General features: G+C 39.3%; 1 protein-coding gene across 2 annotated transcripts in view; it reads right to left on the reverse strand.

Annotated features, from left to right (window-relative positions):
* Positions 1–11132: 11132 nt before the first annotated feature.
* LOC126268205 (WD repeat-containing protein 47) overlaps positions 11133–19007 on the reverse strand; it is a 635268-nt gene continuing 627393 nt past the window's right edge. For both annotated transcript variants that reach the window (XM_049973832.1, XM_049973831.1), the window contains 3 exons: positions 17968–18104; positions 15473–15692; positions 11133–12508 (listed from right to left, as the gene is read on the reverse strand). In XM_049973832.1, the coding sequence (XP_049829789.1) occupies positions 12363–12508; positions 15473–15692; positions 17968–18104 (503 nt within the window). In that variant the 3' untranslated portion in view covers positions 11133–12362. The remainder of the gene's footprint in view (positions 12509–15472; positions 15693–17967; positions 18105–19007) is intronic.

Here is a 19007-nt window from a genome sequence, read left to right on the forward strand (position 1 = left end):
TGGGTGACCATCCATCACTAATCACAGTGGGGTGACATCCATAAATAAGGTGTCAGACTAAGGTTGCAAGGGGTTAGATGGCACCTCCAGGGGCACCGGGGAGGGGGGGGTTCCTTGTCCTAGAACTAACATTTCTTGTTTTCCTCTTTCAGGGATTCACGAGTGCAGGGCACATAAGGAGTGCAGGCTTCTGCAAACCCTGGAACCAAAAGAGAGCAGGCGACCTTGGGGTGTACAGAAGGTGCATCCCACAGCAGAGTTGTGTTCACAGACCCCTGGCCTGAAAGATGGCCGGGGCAGGGGTCCTGGGAGGTAGTCACGCCAGTGGCAGGTGCTGAAAAAGGGGGGCCCTTCTTTGTCTGGAGAGGGAGAGTGGCACCCAGAGAGGAAAGAGTGGGAACTACAGGGCATGGGTAGAGAAGTGGGAGATGAGACGGGGTAAGGAAGAGGCAGGAAGGGAAAGGATGTAAGAGAGACAAAAGTAGAAGAGATCAACACTGGGTGGAGTCGGTCATAGTTTTGAAGAGCGTCAGTATAAGGACGACGATCCGAGGACTTTTACTCTTTTACCTTCTTTTCTTTCTTGTAAGCTGGAAAATCTACCGAGCATGGAGAGTGGCAGTCATGACAATTTACAGACAGGTAGTGGAACACAGGGCTTCCCTCATGAACTGGGTGTCCACAGTTGCCACACAGAGAGTCCGCCATAAAACAAAACCACCGAAAGTACCTCATGGGTGTCAAGACATATGGCTTCACATCACATCAGTAACAAACACACAACCTTAACCTTGAAACTTCCTGGCAGATTAAAACTGTGTGCCAGACCAAGAATCGAACTCGGGACCACCCGAATTTGAGTCTCGGTCCGGCACACAGTTTTAATCTGCCAGGAAGTTTCATATCAGCGCACACTCCGCTGCAGAGTGAAAATCTCATTCTGGAAACCTTAACCTTGACCTTCCCTGGGAGGGTATCTCCTTCAAAAGCCAGACTTTACGACCCTTCTGCACACATCAAACAAAATGAACGCCATGTTGATATAGATTAGCCCACAGTTCTTCATCAGCTTCAAGGATGAGATCCCTATGAAAAATTATACCCTGGACCATGTTTGGAGACTGGTCAGGAGTAATAGACACTGGCACATCACCAAGATGATCACAAGCATGAAGAGCTGTGTAGTGGGTGGCAAAAGAAGGTTTGATCTAAAATGCATCCGACCACACCTTACCAAGAGATTCCACTTCGTAAACTCATCCTCGATATTATCCACAAAGAACAATGCCCTGATGGTGGAGAATGTGCCCCCATTCACTCTAGTACAGACTAAGTAGCAGGGAATGTGCTTCATCCTAAGACGGTGAGCCTAACCCTCCTCCTAGGGTGTAGCCAGGGAAGGGAAGGGAAGGGAAGGGAAGGGAAGGCTGCAGGGTCATACGAAGCAGTATTCAATGTTCTGTTACCATTCAACCAGATGGCTGTTTGTGAATGCCCAGATTTTTGCAACTTGATACAGGTCATGTGCCAAGAATCCACCTTGATACTACTCACTCCAATCAGGGGCTTCCCCCATGGGTGGCATCCAGCCACAGCATGGGCCGCCTGGAAGGCGGCTGTTGCCAGAAGTTCCCATGCTCCAAGATGATAAGCAACCACTCATTGGCACACATAGGCAGGCAGAAGCAGATCAAGTATCAGTAGTAGTGTGATCCCTGTGTTGGCATGGGACTCAAGTCAGATGGTTACATAACAGCCCCACCATATAGACTGGTTACACATGCTGGTGGCCTAGAAGGGCAGAGGGGAGGGGCTATGGTGGGGACAGAATAAGGGAAGGATGGGGGGGAGGGGCGAGTGGAACCCATACTGTAGATGCCAGGGAGGGAGTTCTTGTCCAAATGGATCACAATAAAGACAGAAAATTTAGAAGTGAAGGTGCCACATAAGTTGGACATGCTGTGTCAGTTGTGCAATGATTCTGTTACCATTTATCACGTGAATATTCTCACATCTTTAGATAGGGTTCTGGATGTCCACGCAGCACAGACACCTGCCAGGATCATCATACAATAAAGCAGCAGTGGCAGATCGTACAGCTACCACAGCAGAGAGAAGAGGGCTTGTGAGCCCTTACATGTAAACACAAACTGCTGTGAACCAGTTTTTGGTGTGGGATTATAGGCATTCCTCTCTAGCGCACCTTCCACTTACACCACAGCACCAATGTGCAAAGTTCAACTAGTGCCATCAAAGGATGACTTGGAACGTGGAATGGCACACTGTGGTCTTCAGCAATGAACAACGGCCTTATGGTGTTGAATGTGTCCCCATCCATTCTAGTACAGACTAAGTAGCAGGGAATGTGCTTCCTCCTAAGATAGTGAGTCTAGTCCTTCTCCCAGGGTATAGCCAGGGTACGCCTGCACACAAGTTACGGTTATTTACACATACGATGTAGACCTGATGAGCACTGCCCTGTAGTGTGCAATCACCCCAGGCACAATGGCCGCACACCATGCCTAGTGATCTGGGGTGTAGTAAGTTACAATTCTCATTCACCTTTGGTGCTTCTGGAAGGGACGTAACCAGTGCTCAGTACATGCTGAACATTGTTAGATCTGTTCTCTAGTCATTCCTGCAACAAAGAGGTTACATTTTGTTGCAGTATGATAATGCTCGCCCTTATACTGCCAATGAAACTCAACGTGCTCTGCAAGATGTGCAGCATCTGGCCACTATGATCTCTGGAATTGTCTCCCATTGAGCATATGTGGGATATGATGGGACGAGAAGTGACTTGTGCGACACATTAACCAACAACTCTTACAGAACTACATGAACAGTTTAAGCACACAAGGAATAATGTATCCCAGGACAGCACTCCTCAACTATATGTTTCACTGGATGTCAGAGTCGGAGCCCGCACTGCCGCCCTTGAATGCTACATAGACCATATACTAATATAGGTATGTCAATGTGGGTCAACACCTGGTACCTCAGAACCACTTATCTGTACTGTTGCAACAATAGGTCCTGACCGAATTAGAAACCTTTAAAAGGGTGCACTATTTTTTTTCCTGGTAGTGTAAATAGGATTACTAACAATGGCCAATTGCTGTTTTCTTCTTTGCAATCATCATCCTGTATTTTGTACAAAGTCACCATGTAAAAAACATCAGTTTTCCACAAAATAGCAGGGAGAAAGTTTTTGTTGCAAGTTCCATTAATACTGAGGCACTATGTTTTATTTCTGATAATACAAGTACAGAAATACAGCATTAGGTTACTAACCAGTAGAATTGTAGTCAACAAAAACTGATTCCCTTATCTTCCTAATTTTTTAATTCGAGAGCCAAGTACAGCTTGGCACAATGACCCTGTGCCACCTACTACTGCATGTTTGAAAGACTTTATTCATAGTTTGTCACCTACATCAAGTCTAGGGACATTCTGCACAGTTCTGAGGAAAAAATCGCACTGAAAACACGTTTTGTGAGAAAACCACACATATAACATTTTCATTACCCAGTCTTCATTAGTATTTTGGTTTGGACAATTTTAACCTTAACACACAAAGGAATTACAGACATTGGCTACAAGTGGGCAATGATTGCAATCAAAGCGGAAAGTTGAAAATTTGTACTGGACCGGAGTTTGAACCCAGGTCTCCTGCTTGTTAGGCAGATGCGCTGACCACTAAGCCATAGGGGTCACTGCAAATGCACAGGCTACCCCAGAATGCCTTGCATCAAACACAAATTCTCAACTTATTCAAACACTAGTAATGTAGTGCCTCTTGCCCATTTCCCCTTACTCACAGCATTTTACTGATTCCTGTAAGAGTTCGAGCTTGGTGTGCATCTGTACTGACAAGATCATTGGCTGTCTCACCTTAATCATATATTGGTGACTGTTCTTTTGGACATGTCTGAAAGATAATCATCACATATATACCTAGTTGTGACCTTGTCTCGCATATGCCCATGTTCTTGTTGCTATTGGATGCAATCTTTCCCAGTGTCCTTCAGACCCCAGATCTACTACTTCATTCTTCATACACCTTGCTAACTTTATCCAAACTCACAACTACTTCTCCTTTGAAGGGCAGATACACAACCAATTACAGCACAGCCATGTGCACCTGCATGGCACCTTCCTATGAACAACACTTTTAAGGGCCATCTACAGATCTTCCTAGCCTCCCAAAATGATATATTTTGGGTCTGGACAATCTACCACCATTACATCACAATCTCAACACCTTCTCTCCCATCTAATTCAGCTTCCTAGATGTGACACCCTCCTCTCTGATGACACCATCCACATCTCTGTTCACATTAAACTCACCACCCATCAACAGTACCTATATTTCGACAACTGTCATTCCTTCAATACCAAAAAAATCCCACGCATACAGCATGGCCACCCATGGACAGCATATCTGTAATGACAAGAACTCCCTTCACCAATATGCTGAGGGTCTCACCAAGGCCTTCACAGACAGGCACTATACGCCAGACCTAGTCTGCAAGCATACCTCCCATGCTGTTTCACCACACAACCCCAGTCCTCCCACGAGCCCCCAAGAATGAGCTAGAAACAAGTGTCCCCTTTGTCACCCTATACCACCCTGGACTGGAATAACTGAGCCACATCCTTTGTCACGGCTTTTATTACCTACTATCATGCCCTGAAATGAGTGATATCCTGTTTCAATGGCTGAATCACATCCAGGGCCATCTGGGTCCTCCCCTCCACCACCACTTCTTTGAACTGTGCAGATGGGAGTCATCCTTACTGTTTCCGAAATTATCCTAGCCTGAACCTAGGTGCAACCTACACCCTCCACCTAACAGTTTCCATCCCCTGTCCTGTCACTGCCTCCCTATTCCTGCCCCACACTCTCTGTGTGCTACCCTCTGCTAACACACCTGCCTTTCTTACCCCTTCCCCACTCCTCTCCTTTTACACACAACCCTCCCCTCCCGCCGCCTCCTGATGCTGCACCTTTAGACAGTCTTATCACACTTCCTCCTAAGCTCTGTGTTACCCTTTATACCCTTAACAGCCCTTCTAGCATTGCTGTTTCCATTCAAGGTGACAGTTGCATTCCAGTCTGAATTTCCAGATATGGCGGCCTTTTCATTGTGCCTGTCTGCAACTCAACATGTATAGCAATCTATTTTTTTCCTTATATTGTTAATATTCCAACTTTGAGTTTCCTCTTTGGATGTACATTTTTACCATCCTTACCAAAGTACTTTAGGCAGCAGAAGGAAAAGTGGCATAAAAGACATACCACTGTCAAGCTACCTCTTCTCCCAATTTGCATCTCTCTCTGTTGACAATTGCTTTTACAATCATTTTAATTTGTTCCCTCCTCAGAAATTTGCACTAGATCTTGCCGATACTAGTAGTTAAGCCACTTTTCTACACTATCAGCATGACAACCCCACTGGAAATCCGTACAGAGTTTCTTCAGCATACTTCCTTTTCATTGTTGTGACAACTGTATGAGTACAAGCAAACTACAGCAAGTAAAGTACTTAAGTGGTACAGGTTTTGTTTATTCTCCTTCAGTTTCCGAAGATCACTATTCATAATAAGCAGACCTAATTGAAAATCACAGACATACTTGACCAAAAAATGATTAACTTCATGAAACAAAATGGAACAATCTTGGTCTCTATCAGGGGCTATGATGGGGTGTGACACTGTGCAGAAGTAGAGGAATCACTTCCATCCTCTTACTGTGCTGAAGTCTTCCTTCTGTTTCTTCCATAAAAAAATTAATTTACAAGTATGTTAACTTTAAACACAATTCATTACAATGATTGTTCAATTAAGAATGACCATAATTTTTTACGGTCTTAATTTCCCATGCTAGAATTTAATTTGATAATATTATGTTAGTTTAATGTCTAACAAACACGTACTAGCTTCATTGATGGCAGTCGTGATTCCTGCCTGCGAGTGCTGGAAAGCTGAGAATTACAGTATCATCAACTACAGAAGTGTATGTTACAAGCAATGTTTGAGGAAGATCGTTTAAAGGTAATCACTGTTGATGAAACTTGGTTACATTACTTAAATCCAGAGAGCAAACAGCAAAACTCAGTGTAGAAATATCCTCCTCCAACTACCATAAGAAGGAAAAGCTGTTGCTTCTGCTGGGAAAGCTATGCTTATCTCATTTTTTCAATGAAAATAATCGATTTTTGAAAATACAATATAACTGGACACACAAAAAGATCTACTCATCAAGTGGCAGCAAGAGAACGTGGCCAAAATTTATTACAGTTTGCAAGTTTCCAGATGAAGCTGGTAGCTCCTTCTGGAAGACGGGTTGAAAGGAAAAGGGTGAAACGAAAGGAAAGGAGTGAAACGAAAGGAAAGGGGTGAAACGAAAGGAAAGGGGTGAAACGAAAGGACTGGTGAAATTTAGGAAAAAGGGTATAGTTCGGAAAAGTTGACCAGAATCCCAGGTCAGAGGAGACTTTTCAGATGGGATGAGAAGGATAGCCTTTGCCTCTCATCTTATCCAGTAAGTCGCACATGACCCCTTTTTCCTAAACCTCACCAGTCCTTTTCCTTCTGTCACAAGTTATGTACTTCTGGCAAGTGAGAGACTGTTTGTTTACTCTTAGGACAGTGGATCTTTGACATGTTGTATTGTATGTTCTGTGACTATGAAAAAAAGTGTTGTTAGACGGCTAATCACTGCTCTACTGTGATTCACGACACCTTCACCCATCCTCCTTCCTTCTGCCAGAAGAAGAAGCCACTGGCCCCAAAGGTTTACAAACTGTCCACTGCTTGTTGAGTAAATTTTTTTATCTATCCAATTACATTATATCATCTCTATTTTTTTTTATATTCGAGGAACTGTTTGTCAGCATGTTGTACTTGCATACTCATCTATAACTGTACAAGGCAGCCGGGATGCACTGGAACCTTTGAAAGTCCAGATCAGGAGCAAAACAGCAGACATCCAGCCAAGAAGATGGATGCTGCACCACAATAATGCATGGCCACACGTGGTAAATGTTAGTACTAAGTAGCGCAGATTTAGCTCCATGTAACTTTTTTCTATTCCATAACCTGAGTAGACACCTTTGTAGGAGACATTTCCCTTTATCAGAAATGATAGTGAAGGTGCAGAGATTATTCTGAAGGACCTTTAAAGAAATTGTTTCCAGTATGTCTTTGCAGACTGATAGAAATGTTGGACAGGAGTATCACATCCAAACGATACTATTTTGAGAAAGACAATCAAAACTACAAGGATGAGTAATGGTATGCCGGGGGGAAAATCATTGATTAATAAGGAATAATATAGGTAGTTAATTTCTTTGGCATCTACTGTAAGTATATAATGCTGAAGTACCAAACTGATTATTACACTCTATAGTATTAAAAAATGAACAGCAAAGTGCATAAATATGTTGCAGTAAAGTCAATAAAACAAACCAGAACCTCACACATCAGAAACATTACATAAAAATGGCATGGTACAAAGAGAAAAAACACTTGAAAATGGGAATCACTTTCCAAAACATGTAATGCAAAAAATATGAATAAAAGATAATGGTGACAGGAAGTAGAAAAGTCATTTAGGAACAAACTTACTATTTCCACAGTCACAGGCTTTCACAAAACCATTTGTAATGGACAAAATCACATTATAAATATTTTGTTCACAAACACTGCTCTATCAGCTATCTTACTGTTTTCGTATTCACGAAGAAATAACAATAATTCCTGTTGGCATAATTTTAATGTTGCATGTACTTATGTAGCTTATAAAGGAATTTTGAATCACAGTACTAAATCATTTCAAGGTATATGAAACCACTGAATACACAACACAAACAAATACAGATATCTGTTGTGTTCAGGCTAGAAAAAAGGCTGGAAAATAAACATAATAAATATAATGTGGAATAAAGGAAAGTAATCTGGTCAGTGGAAGTTGAGGAAAATGAGTGAGATATTCAACGAGTCGTGTAAGTCTCTTGCTCCTCATGATGGATTCGATCCTGGCAGCTAATATAGAAAAGCACTGCCTGAACAGAGTAACCACATCTCACTCACTGATGACTTACTATTTACTTACCTTAAGGCAACAAGAAAGATACTGCTAAATTAACCTCAGCTTCAATACAAATCTTATAACAAAATAATAGACAAAAGGAGAAACCTAAATTAGTGCCATTTACTGTAATTAAAAACTTTTAATAGAAATATCTAAAAGTTCTCAAGTTTCCAACATCAAGTTCATACTTCCATAAACAGTGGGGTTCATCTCAACACTGGCAGATAATCAACAACTCCCTCCACAATACTATGCTTACAAAATAATTGTTCTGTAATCAGACTGTAAAAAAAATCTTTGTTAAAAAGCTGGAGAAATTTTATTTCTATTTTAAATCTCATAAAAGAAATGCACCACCAGGACTATCATTAAGCTATGAAGAACCAATTGTTTTGCAGTAAATACTGTCCTAGAAGCTTCACTGTAGAAGCGAGAGAAAAAGTGTGGCAACTGATTCAGTCAGAGCTGCTACACTTTATGCAAATGTCATGCTGAATATGAAAGATGTGAAATCTCAGATGCTCAACATTTATTGTGCAATAATACTGTGACAGTATACTGCAGAAAGTCTGAGGTCAAGAACAGCACAATATTTATGCCATTGTAGTGTAGTTGTTGGTGCTGAACTCTGATGTACTGCTACTGCAATCACTATGTGCTGCAAAAAGAAAAGGAAGAGGAAGCAGCAATGGGTGAAAAAGAGACTTGGATGGTGTTCTAAATACAGCCATACCAAAACGCTAAGATCTTTCAGTAGAGCAACATTACTATCAGAATATTTTAAGGATGAACAAGGAATATTTCAGTGAATGGGTGAATCTTGTTATCTCTTATGTACACAGAAAAGATACTGTCCATACACTCATCGAATTTGGCTTTTCACAATGCTGGAAAAGAACCACAAACCCAAAAAGAGTATGATACATTATTGTAGAGAATTGGTACGTTGTGCTGTTATGTAATCTTCAATAGATAATTCAAGCTTCTGAAATGAGTAAATAAGCAGTTGCAATTGCAGTGTTATTTCCCTGCATTTAAGCACTTCTGTTGAATGTTACTACAGCTAAACCCTGAATAAGTATTACAAATGAGACCATGCTGGAAAACATTGCCTCCAAATTTTTTATGCAAAAACTCTTACAGCTTTTTAAATAAAACAATCATCATTAACATTCTATATCTGTAGTCTTCATGTCTACATATTTGCAGTCCTGCGCTGCTAAAAGGCTCCGAATTGTAGCATGTAACATGGTGGTGTGTAGGTAACAATGGCAGTGCGTGAGAAACAGCATGCTGTATCTAAGTTTCTAATTCAAAGAGTTTGTCCACACATGGAGCACCCTATCCTTCATTACGACAATGCCAGACCACACACAATCACTGCAATATGTGCAGCAATCCAGTGCCTTGGGTTCACTGACATCAATCATGCTCCATACAGTGCCAACTTGGTCCCATTCGATTTTCACATGTTTCCACAACTCAAAGAACATCTTCGAGGGCTTCACTTTGATAGTCACGGAGCTTCATCACTAAAGTCAAAAATTCTACTGTGATGGTATCAACAAACTGATCTCTTGGAAGAAATGTATTCATCCTCAGAGTTACTATGTTTAAATATGTAGATATGAAGAATAAAGATTTAGAATGTTAACAACATTTGCTTTATTTATAAGGCTTTCTAGTCATGTGTAGGCTCCAAAATGCTGAACAGGGCAGTGAGTGAAAAGTCACTGACTGAATGCAAAAAGACCTTATTATCAATATTACATTTCAGAATTTAAAGTCATTACATATCCCGGAATTTCAAGTAACCAGTGGACATAATAGATATATGTTGTTGTGGTAACAAACTTGAGCAGACGCCAGAGTTTTCACATAAAAATTTGGAGGCATTACTTTTCAGCACCCCCTAGTATATAATCAAACTACTCTGCTAAAAGCAGTTCAACAGACGATTTCTTTCACCTGTCTTTCCTTATTCATTCATATGGCATTGCTGTCTCCATGTCTGCAAATCACAAAGTCACAGCAGGAACTGTGATGTATTGCATAATATCACATTAATACAGTAAATACAGTATATTGGGCAGACAACAGACAATTGGGCTAGCTCTGCAGTCACCTTCAATCTATTGCGCTAGTTGTCAATACTGCTCGCACAGAGCCAGTATTATTAGGAAATATCCAGTACTGTGCAGTAAATATTGGGCATGTTAGGGTTACTTAAGGAAACAATGGAGAGGGTATTAATTTCTTGTGCACTAAAATTTTGTAATAGAAGATTTGTTGAGATAATATTTTCCATTTCTCCTTATCTCACCTGACAGTGTTAAGTAACAGGTTGAGACACTCATTTGACAGCACTTCTATTGGCAAATACTATCTTATTTCAAACACGGAAAATGTAAATCGCTGCTCCCAAGAAATCATAGTTTCCAGAATCTCCATCTTGATTTCTGTATTTTGTCCTATTCAAGTGCAACCATTTTGGAAGCATAATTATTCAAATAACTATGATAGCACAAAGTCATCTATAAAATGGACCACTAATACACTATGTTTTTGGTATACTTACAATAATAATAATAATAATAATTATTATTATTATTATTATTATTATTATTATTATTATTATTATTATTATTATTATTACTACTACTACTACTACTACTACTGTTTGCCATTGCTAACATTAGTTGTCATCAGGTATCTATCAATAGTGGTTACCCTGGGTAACAAAATTTTAAGCCAACATTTGGGAGCTATTGTGCACTGAACTGTTGTAAGCAGTGTCTTCCAGTACTTCCAGCACTGAAACTTTCAGCTGAGGTCAAACAATGGAGCCATCCTTTTGAGATTGCCAGTCCCTACAAAAAGTTTGTTATTTCATGGGAGTAATTTTGTGGTTAAAAACACATAACTCTGATAAACTGTTATTCACATCCAGGTACAAAATACAGTACCCATTTTTTTTACATTATATTGAGTTCAATAGTTGGAAGGGTCAATAAAACATATTTCAATTTTCATCTGTTATTACACTGCAGTTTAATTTGCACATAGAAAAAAATACAGCAGTAGACATTTGCTATTTTGAGTGGATTGAAAATGACAAATGATTAGGAGCTGTCACACATAGTATCTGCAAATGAAGGCACCTGGAATCCATACATACAATAGTTTAAATTTCACCACCAAAATGAAATACTTTTCAATAACAATGAAAAAGTTTTGTTTTATTCTAATGAAGATCATTGGTTACTACAAAAAAATTGTCTAAAATACTGAGTATCCATGAACTTGTAAAATAATGATAAAAAGCATTCTGAAGCTACTCTGTTACAGAAAACATTTATCTTACATTACATGCTGCAAATTTAACTACACGATTATGATATACAGTTTAACACTTCGCAGATTTCTATACAGGCAATATTAATGAAAACTTCACTTAACTCATAACATGCACAAGGTGACAAAAATAATGTTTAAACAATTCATAAGAATCTCTCTAATCTCTTACACTTGTACAGAAAACACACACACACACACACACACACACACACACACACACACACACACACACACACACAATTCAGAAACAATGTTACTTGTATGCACTGTACATTATATACATATTCCTACAAATAAAAACTTACAAGACCTGCATTGTCAGAAACTATTGAATTTTCTTCAGTAAGAAGCATCATTATTACATCATATACTGAGTTAAAATTCTGTTCGATTCTGTATAAGAATAAGAATCTTGCCTTGCAAATTCTTTATTGAAAATAAAGAGCAAAATGTGCTGTATCTCTCTCTCTTATTTCATATTAATTTTCAGCATATATATTTTTATTAATATTTTGTGAATTGTTTCCTACATCAGCACTGCTTGTTAACATTGATTATACAAATGGTACTTGGAACAGTAACATCAAAACAATGAACTCAAACTCAATAACCACTGAGGAATAAAATTTTAAGATGTGTACGGAGTGAATTAAGATCTACTTTTATGAAAATAGAATCTATATTCACAATGATCTACACAAGTGCAGCTGACAGTAGCCAAAAAATACCATACACATTGAAAAAAGCTATGTATCCAACAAAGTTAGAACAAGCATGTTGTACAAGAGGTACTAACACAGTTTGAATTTTCTCCTCAGGTACATCTGATATTAAACATCAAAAATTAATTAGTTTAAAAGGATTATTTGCCACTGTTAACATACAAAGAAAAAAGATAAAATGAGATTCAAACAGGAGGCAAAGCCCATAGAGTTGCAGTCTTGTCAGCGCTCGTACTGAGGAATGAGAATTCAGTTGGATGCCAACGCCCCGAAATTACCTTGTCTTGATGCTGTGCCACGACAACACTTGGCAGAGGTAGAGTCAGATCACCTAGAAATTTTTAAAAACAAATACCTTGTACACAAATTTAGAGATGGCATTCCATGTTATTGACATATATTTTCTGCAAAATTGGAACACTGAGTGCATATGGTATCTAATAAAACTTCACAGATTATTTCAACTTTGGTCTAAATTTAGAAACTGGAAAGATCGTGGTGGGTGGGGGGAGTTTATAACCTCCAAGACATGATAAATTTAGCTAACACTGAAAATAGAAAGAGGATACAAATAACTAACAACACATACAAAGGAGACAGAAATGTCAGAATGGCACCTCTGAAGGAGAGAAACAATTGCAAGCCTATACTACTACATACTGACAAGTTGTTGTTTAATGTTGTAACCAAAAGTATGGAAATGTAATTCAACTTTTTATATAATACTCCACTGGAAATATTAACTGAAATAATCTATGTAATTTTTTTTTACAACAATGCACAGTTTCTCCGTTACTGCCTAGTGCAAGAAAGAAAATGCTCTGCTGTGCTGTGCTGTATGGTTTTGTTTTCTTTCTCACAATGAGTTTCAACTAATGATAGCAGGGCGGCATGTTTACACAAGTTGTTTCCCTTGTATACATATGGTCTCTTTATACAATATGAATCACCTAAAATTCGCATGGCAAATGTTGCAGATATGGAAAGTCCTACTGATCTGCAGTTTTCATAAAATGGATTCATAGTCAGGGACTTGTATTGTTAGCCAACCAACAGATTGTAATAATACTTGGGATGTGTATATTTGTGCGAACATACACTTTTTTAAATGGAGCAATGTCTATTGGTATTAACAAAATAAAAGTAGGGTAAATTAGAATGTCAGTGGTGTTTGTTGCAGGATTATTGCTTAAAAAGTTTCCGCACTGACACTTGTTTCTACCATTCAACCTGCATAACCACTAGGTACAAAATTGTTGTGTTTTCTTACTGTGTGCTAGTATGTTCCCCAAGTGCTTTGCAACTTGCTAGTCAGTTAATGTGTGATAGTCCGAGCAGTAGGTCGTGAGAGGATTACGCGATCTACCTATGCAGAAAAAGCGAACATGCTCATGGTGTATGGAGACTGTAAGAAGAATGCAGTTTGTTCTTGTACGATGTATGCAGCACGATACCCCAAGGGATGTTAACCATCTCGGCAATTATTTATCAACCTCTTCAACCAGTTACATGAAAGTAGTAATATAACACCTAGACAACATAACACAAGGAAGTAAGTGGTTTCAGAAGAGAGGCACATTAATCTTCTTGCTGCTGTTGCAGTTGATCCGCATGTTACCTCCTGTGCAACTGAAAGTGGAGTGGCATGAATCAGGCAAGTGTCTTACACATTCCCCGTCAACACAAGTTTCATCCCTATCACATTTCTCTCCATCAAGAGCTGCATGGAAACAACTATGAGAATCGTGTTAAATTCTGAACATGGGTATTAAGACAGGATACTCCAGATGTATATCATGTATCTTGTTTAATGATGAAGTCACATTTAACAATAATGGCCAAGTAAACTTCTGAAAGATGCACTAGTGGTCTGTTGACAATCCCATAGGGTTTGTCAGCACCCATGGAGTGTAAACATGTGGTGTGGGACACTGAACCATCAGCTCATAAGTCCGTTATTCACAGATGGAATATTAAACGTACCCAACTATTGCAGTCTCCTAACCGGATGCTATAAGATGTTCCTCTGCAAACTAGGAGGAACATGTGGTACCAACATGAAGGCCGTCCAATGCATAGTGCACCAAGTACTATAGCGTATCTCCATGAATTGTTTCCAAATCATTGGATGGATACAGAGGGTCTATACCTTGACTGGCCCATTCTCCAGACTTGAAGCCAGTAGACTTTTTTCTTAGGGGAAAGGTGACAGATGCTATCTACAAAGACATACCAACTACACCTAATGGTAGCCAATGACATATTACTGCAGACTGGTCGCAAGTGTGCAGCAGTCATTCCACGCCACACTGGAAGCATGCACTGCCAGTGCCTGTGGTCATTCTGAACATAACGGTTTCTCATTACTTGTCAGAATCTACATAACCATTTTACACACCCATGTTGTTCTTTAGTGTCTGCTACTATGCGTACTGTAGAAGTGTTGACGTAGAAAGTTTTCAAAATAGGATATCTCATAAATGGCTCATACTAGAATCCAAAAACACCGCCATTGATATTCTAATTTACTCTACTTTTAGCCTGTTAATATCAACAGGCATTGTTTTATTTAAAATAGTGTATGATCATGCAAAAATACAATTTCTAAGTATTATTATAATTTGTTGATTGGATAAAAATATGAGTACCTGACTATCAGTCCAGTCTGTGAAAACAGAATATCAATAGCACCATGATTTCCACAACATTTGTGGTTCAACTATTAAGTGTATTCAACTTGTATGCATTTCTGAACAAAAATAGTATATGCAATGATGTGCCCTTTCATTTTCTTCCTTGCAGTCAGTTTTCACGGAAAACAGGAAAATTTTATTTATGGTATATCAACTTATGGTTACAATACTGCTACGGAATCTGAATTTGCAACAACAAACAAACAAAGATTGATGTAAAAGACATAGGGAGGAAAGCAGATGGACAATGAGAGATGAGGGAGGGAGGTCAGTCTCCTGAAGAAGTTTGGCTATACAGAACTTACAGAACTGGAAATGCCATGTGGATAGGGCCTTCCGTCAGGTAGACCATTCGTTTAGTGCAAGTCTTTTAAGTTCATGCCACTTCAGCAACTTGCGTGTCAGTGGGCATGAAAGGATGATGATAAGGACAACACAACACCGAGTCCCTGAGTGGAGCAAATCTCCGACCCAGCCAGGAATCGAACCCGGGCGTTTGGTATGACATTCCATCGCACTGACCACTCAGCTAACAGGAGCAGACTATTCAGAACTAAAGCAAATACATTGATACTGTATGTAGTTTAACCATGTGCACCCACCTTGTAGATCTGTGAGGACTAATTTGTTGTCATATCCACCAGTGAGAAGATAGTAGGCACTGGGGGAAAATCGTATTGACCGAACTTCAGCAGAGTGCGGCTTGAAGCACTGCACATTACGCCCACCCCTTATATCATATAAAACACAAGAAGAATCTTCATGACCAGAGACAAGCAAACGGCCTGAAGGATCAACACACACAGCAGTCACTGGTGAGCCCTGAAAGACAGAAAGGACAATACAGTAAGAGACAGTGCAAAGTGAGTACCAGAAAGCAGATTATGTGATACAGCATTTCATAAACAGAAGCTATCTGTGATGATTGAACAAGAGAGCTAATAATTGACGTAATTAGGTAGCACAAGATCAGAAAGGCACGAAAGTTTATAAAATTAAATAATTAATTCACATGACACACAATGCAATGAATTCTATTTTACATGTGTTATGTACCAACAATAAAAGTCTCCAATGTAGAATTTTCTAGGCAACACTCAAACTGAACTATGAACTGTTTTCCTTCCCCTCAGTAGTAAAAATGCCAAAAATAAGGAAAGTATTAAACATTTGTATAAAGTTATAAACGAGGAAAATACACAATTCATCTATTACAGAATGGCTTGGATCACATAGCAAAGCTTTACCGTCTTTTGTTTTAGCAAAAATTCTTATCACCTTCCAAGTACTCTCCATTACACACAATACATTAGTCCAGTCAGAGTGTCCTTTGTTGGAAACATTTTCTATACTCATCTGCAATGACTCCTCCTCTTCAGATGTAGAAATGAGAAGAAATTGCACACAACTATTTCAGGAGAGTAAGATGCAGGTGGCAAAGTAGTAATGCTGTTTCTGACCAAACACTGGTGCCCCGAGAAGGCTGTGTCAGCAGGAGCCTTGCAATGGTGGAAAAAATGGATCTGCCACAGATAGTGTGTTTATTTACGCATACTAATATGTAATCATCTCAGAACCACCAAACAGAAAACCTGAGAACTGTCTGGCATGGTGGAGGATACATCCACACTCTTTCTCACATCAAATAAATGAGCACCACCTTTGGTTTAATGAGCTTTTCTTGGGTGAACTTTACTGTTTGTTTTCAGAAACATAACAATAGCACCATGACTTCTCATCACTAATAATCTTTGAAGAAGTAGTGGGTTTAGTTTTATAAAATTCTTTGAAAGCACAACATGCTCCCATTTCATGCCCTTTTCGCTGGTTGGTCGTAATGTGAAACACAAATTTGGCAGAAATCCCTCTCATTCCTAAATGTATCATTAATATTTGCTGCACTGAGCTTGAATACAATCCAATTAACTCTGCTATATTTTCAATTATCTGCTGTAAGTATTCAAGCACAAGCTCACAAATTTGAATTCTACTGAAATTTTCACCTGTTTCGGCAGTTGTTGGACTTCTGGAACATTAATTGACGATTTGCCATTTTGAAGAGTGAAAACTACTCATACACTTGAGTTTTTCCTGTAACATCATTGTAAACTGTTTTCAACATCATAACAGTTTCTACAGGAAGTATAATTTCAAGTCCAGGCATTGTTCATATATAACTGCCTCCAACAGAGACAAGGAGAGTGTCAAACACCAGTGGGGAAAGAAAAAAAATCACTTATAGGCACACAAGAAGGAGTTGTGTGATGAACTCCTATCCAGAAAAATGCACTCTACGCCAACTGTCCACGGCAGCATGACTTTAGATAACTACTTCAGGGTAACCCTCAGAAATTGGTCCTACACCATCCAAAAAATCTTGAAGAGGATAGTATCATTTCTTTTTACTCGATAGGTGGCTTTATTCTTGAGCAAAACAGTTTATTATTTCATCTTGGCACTTTTCATCCAAGTTATGTAGGAGGGATTACAGTTATCACTCAAAAATGGATACACGACTGAGCCTAACCAGTTGTTATTAAGGAAGAGACTAACTTACACACAAAGCTGCCTAGGTTTTATCCTTTGTCCATTATAGTCACACTCTGCTGAATGGAACCACCAGCCATTAAACACACTGCATAGCATTCTTACCTGAACTTTGCCAGCTTTTTAGAATTCAAGTCACCTATGGCTGGTCTGCACACCAAATCATACTGATGTGAGAAATTACCCTCTTCATTTGTAGTTTCTTACTATTTATTAAGAACAAATTTTTGTGCTTGTAAATAAAACAATATCGCAATAGAATTGTTGAGTCACACATAGGAACAACACAAATACTGTCAAACAAGTAAGGGTTTGGCCAAAAAGGCCTCCTTCCGAACTAGACAACAAACAACATATCAAGATCTAAACTGGAAGGAGGCCTTTTTGGCTGAAAGCTTACTTGTTTGACAGTCTCTTCGTTGCACGTCTCTGTGACCCCAACGTCTCCTCTATATGGTGAGTAGCGCCATCCTTTCCATAATATTGTCATTATTCAATCCTGAACTTTCAAGTGTTTGACAAAGTTAGAATTAATATTATTGTGACTTACTCTGTTTCCTGGTGCTGTAGCCGGTGTCACCATATTCACACACCCACGGGTCCGCAGATCCCAGAATCTTACAGTCTTATCTTGTGAGCCACTAACAAACATTGCACCACCCCAATTGTACAGTGTCAAAACATGGCCTGAAAAATACAGAGGGCACTGTTAATGCCATGATCATCAAGCGATTCACTACAGAATATTTATTTTGCCTCAGTTTATTTTCGCAGTTAAATATGTAAACTTCATTAGGTGTGAGACTATGGTAATAGCCACATGCACATTACAAAATATTTTTAACATACTGATGCCAGCAGCAATACACCATTAATAAAATGATCATAGAAAGGAGGAAGACTAGGGTTCAAAGTCCCATCACTGATAAAGTCATTAGAGACTTATCAGATGCTTAGACTGAGGAATAACAGAAACAGAAATTGGCTACACCCTTTCACAAGAAGTGTCCCAGTATTCATCTTAAGCAATTTAAGGAAATCACAGAAGCCTATATTGTGACAACCAGATGGGGATTTTAACTGCCGTTATTGAGTTATACAATGATAAGCCAAAACATTAAGACCACTGTCCACTGCAATATTGGATGTCATCAGATGGTCTTGTGGGGATGTGACATGGTAACAAAAGTATGTAAGTGGAGCAGATATGGATGCCAGATCACCCTAGCAAAGATATAGGTTGCAAAAAATGGATAAAGTAGGATAGATGGTGATCTGTGGCATCCTTGCTGAAACAGTACAATGCTTATGCATGCACAAATGTTTCACAGCACACTGTTCATTGTACATTGTTGAACATGGAGCTCCACAGCAGGCCATCCCTAAGTGTTCACTGTTGAACCAACGACATCAATTATGATTGCAGCGAGCACAAGACCATCAGGATTTGACTGTCGATCAATGGAAATGTGTTTGGCTCTTCAGGTGAATCACATTTTTTTGCTACAGTAGGTCACTGGTCATCTCCACAAACACAATCATTGAGGTGAACGGCATCTCCAAGTGTGCAGCATACCACAGACACATATT

The sequence above is a fragment of the Schistocerca gregaria genome, chromosome 4, assembly GCF_023897955.1.
Source record: "Schistocerca gregaria isolate iqSchGreg1 chromosome 4, iqSchGreg1.2, whole genome shotgun sequence".
Classification (NCBI taxonomy): domain Eukaryota; kingdom Metazoa; phylum Arthropoda; class Insecta; order Orthoptera; family Acrididae; genus Schistocerca; species Schistocerca gregaria.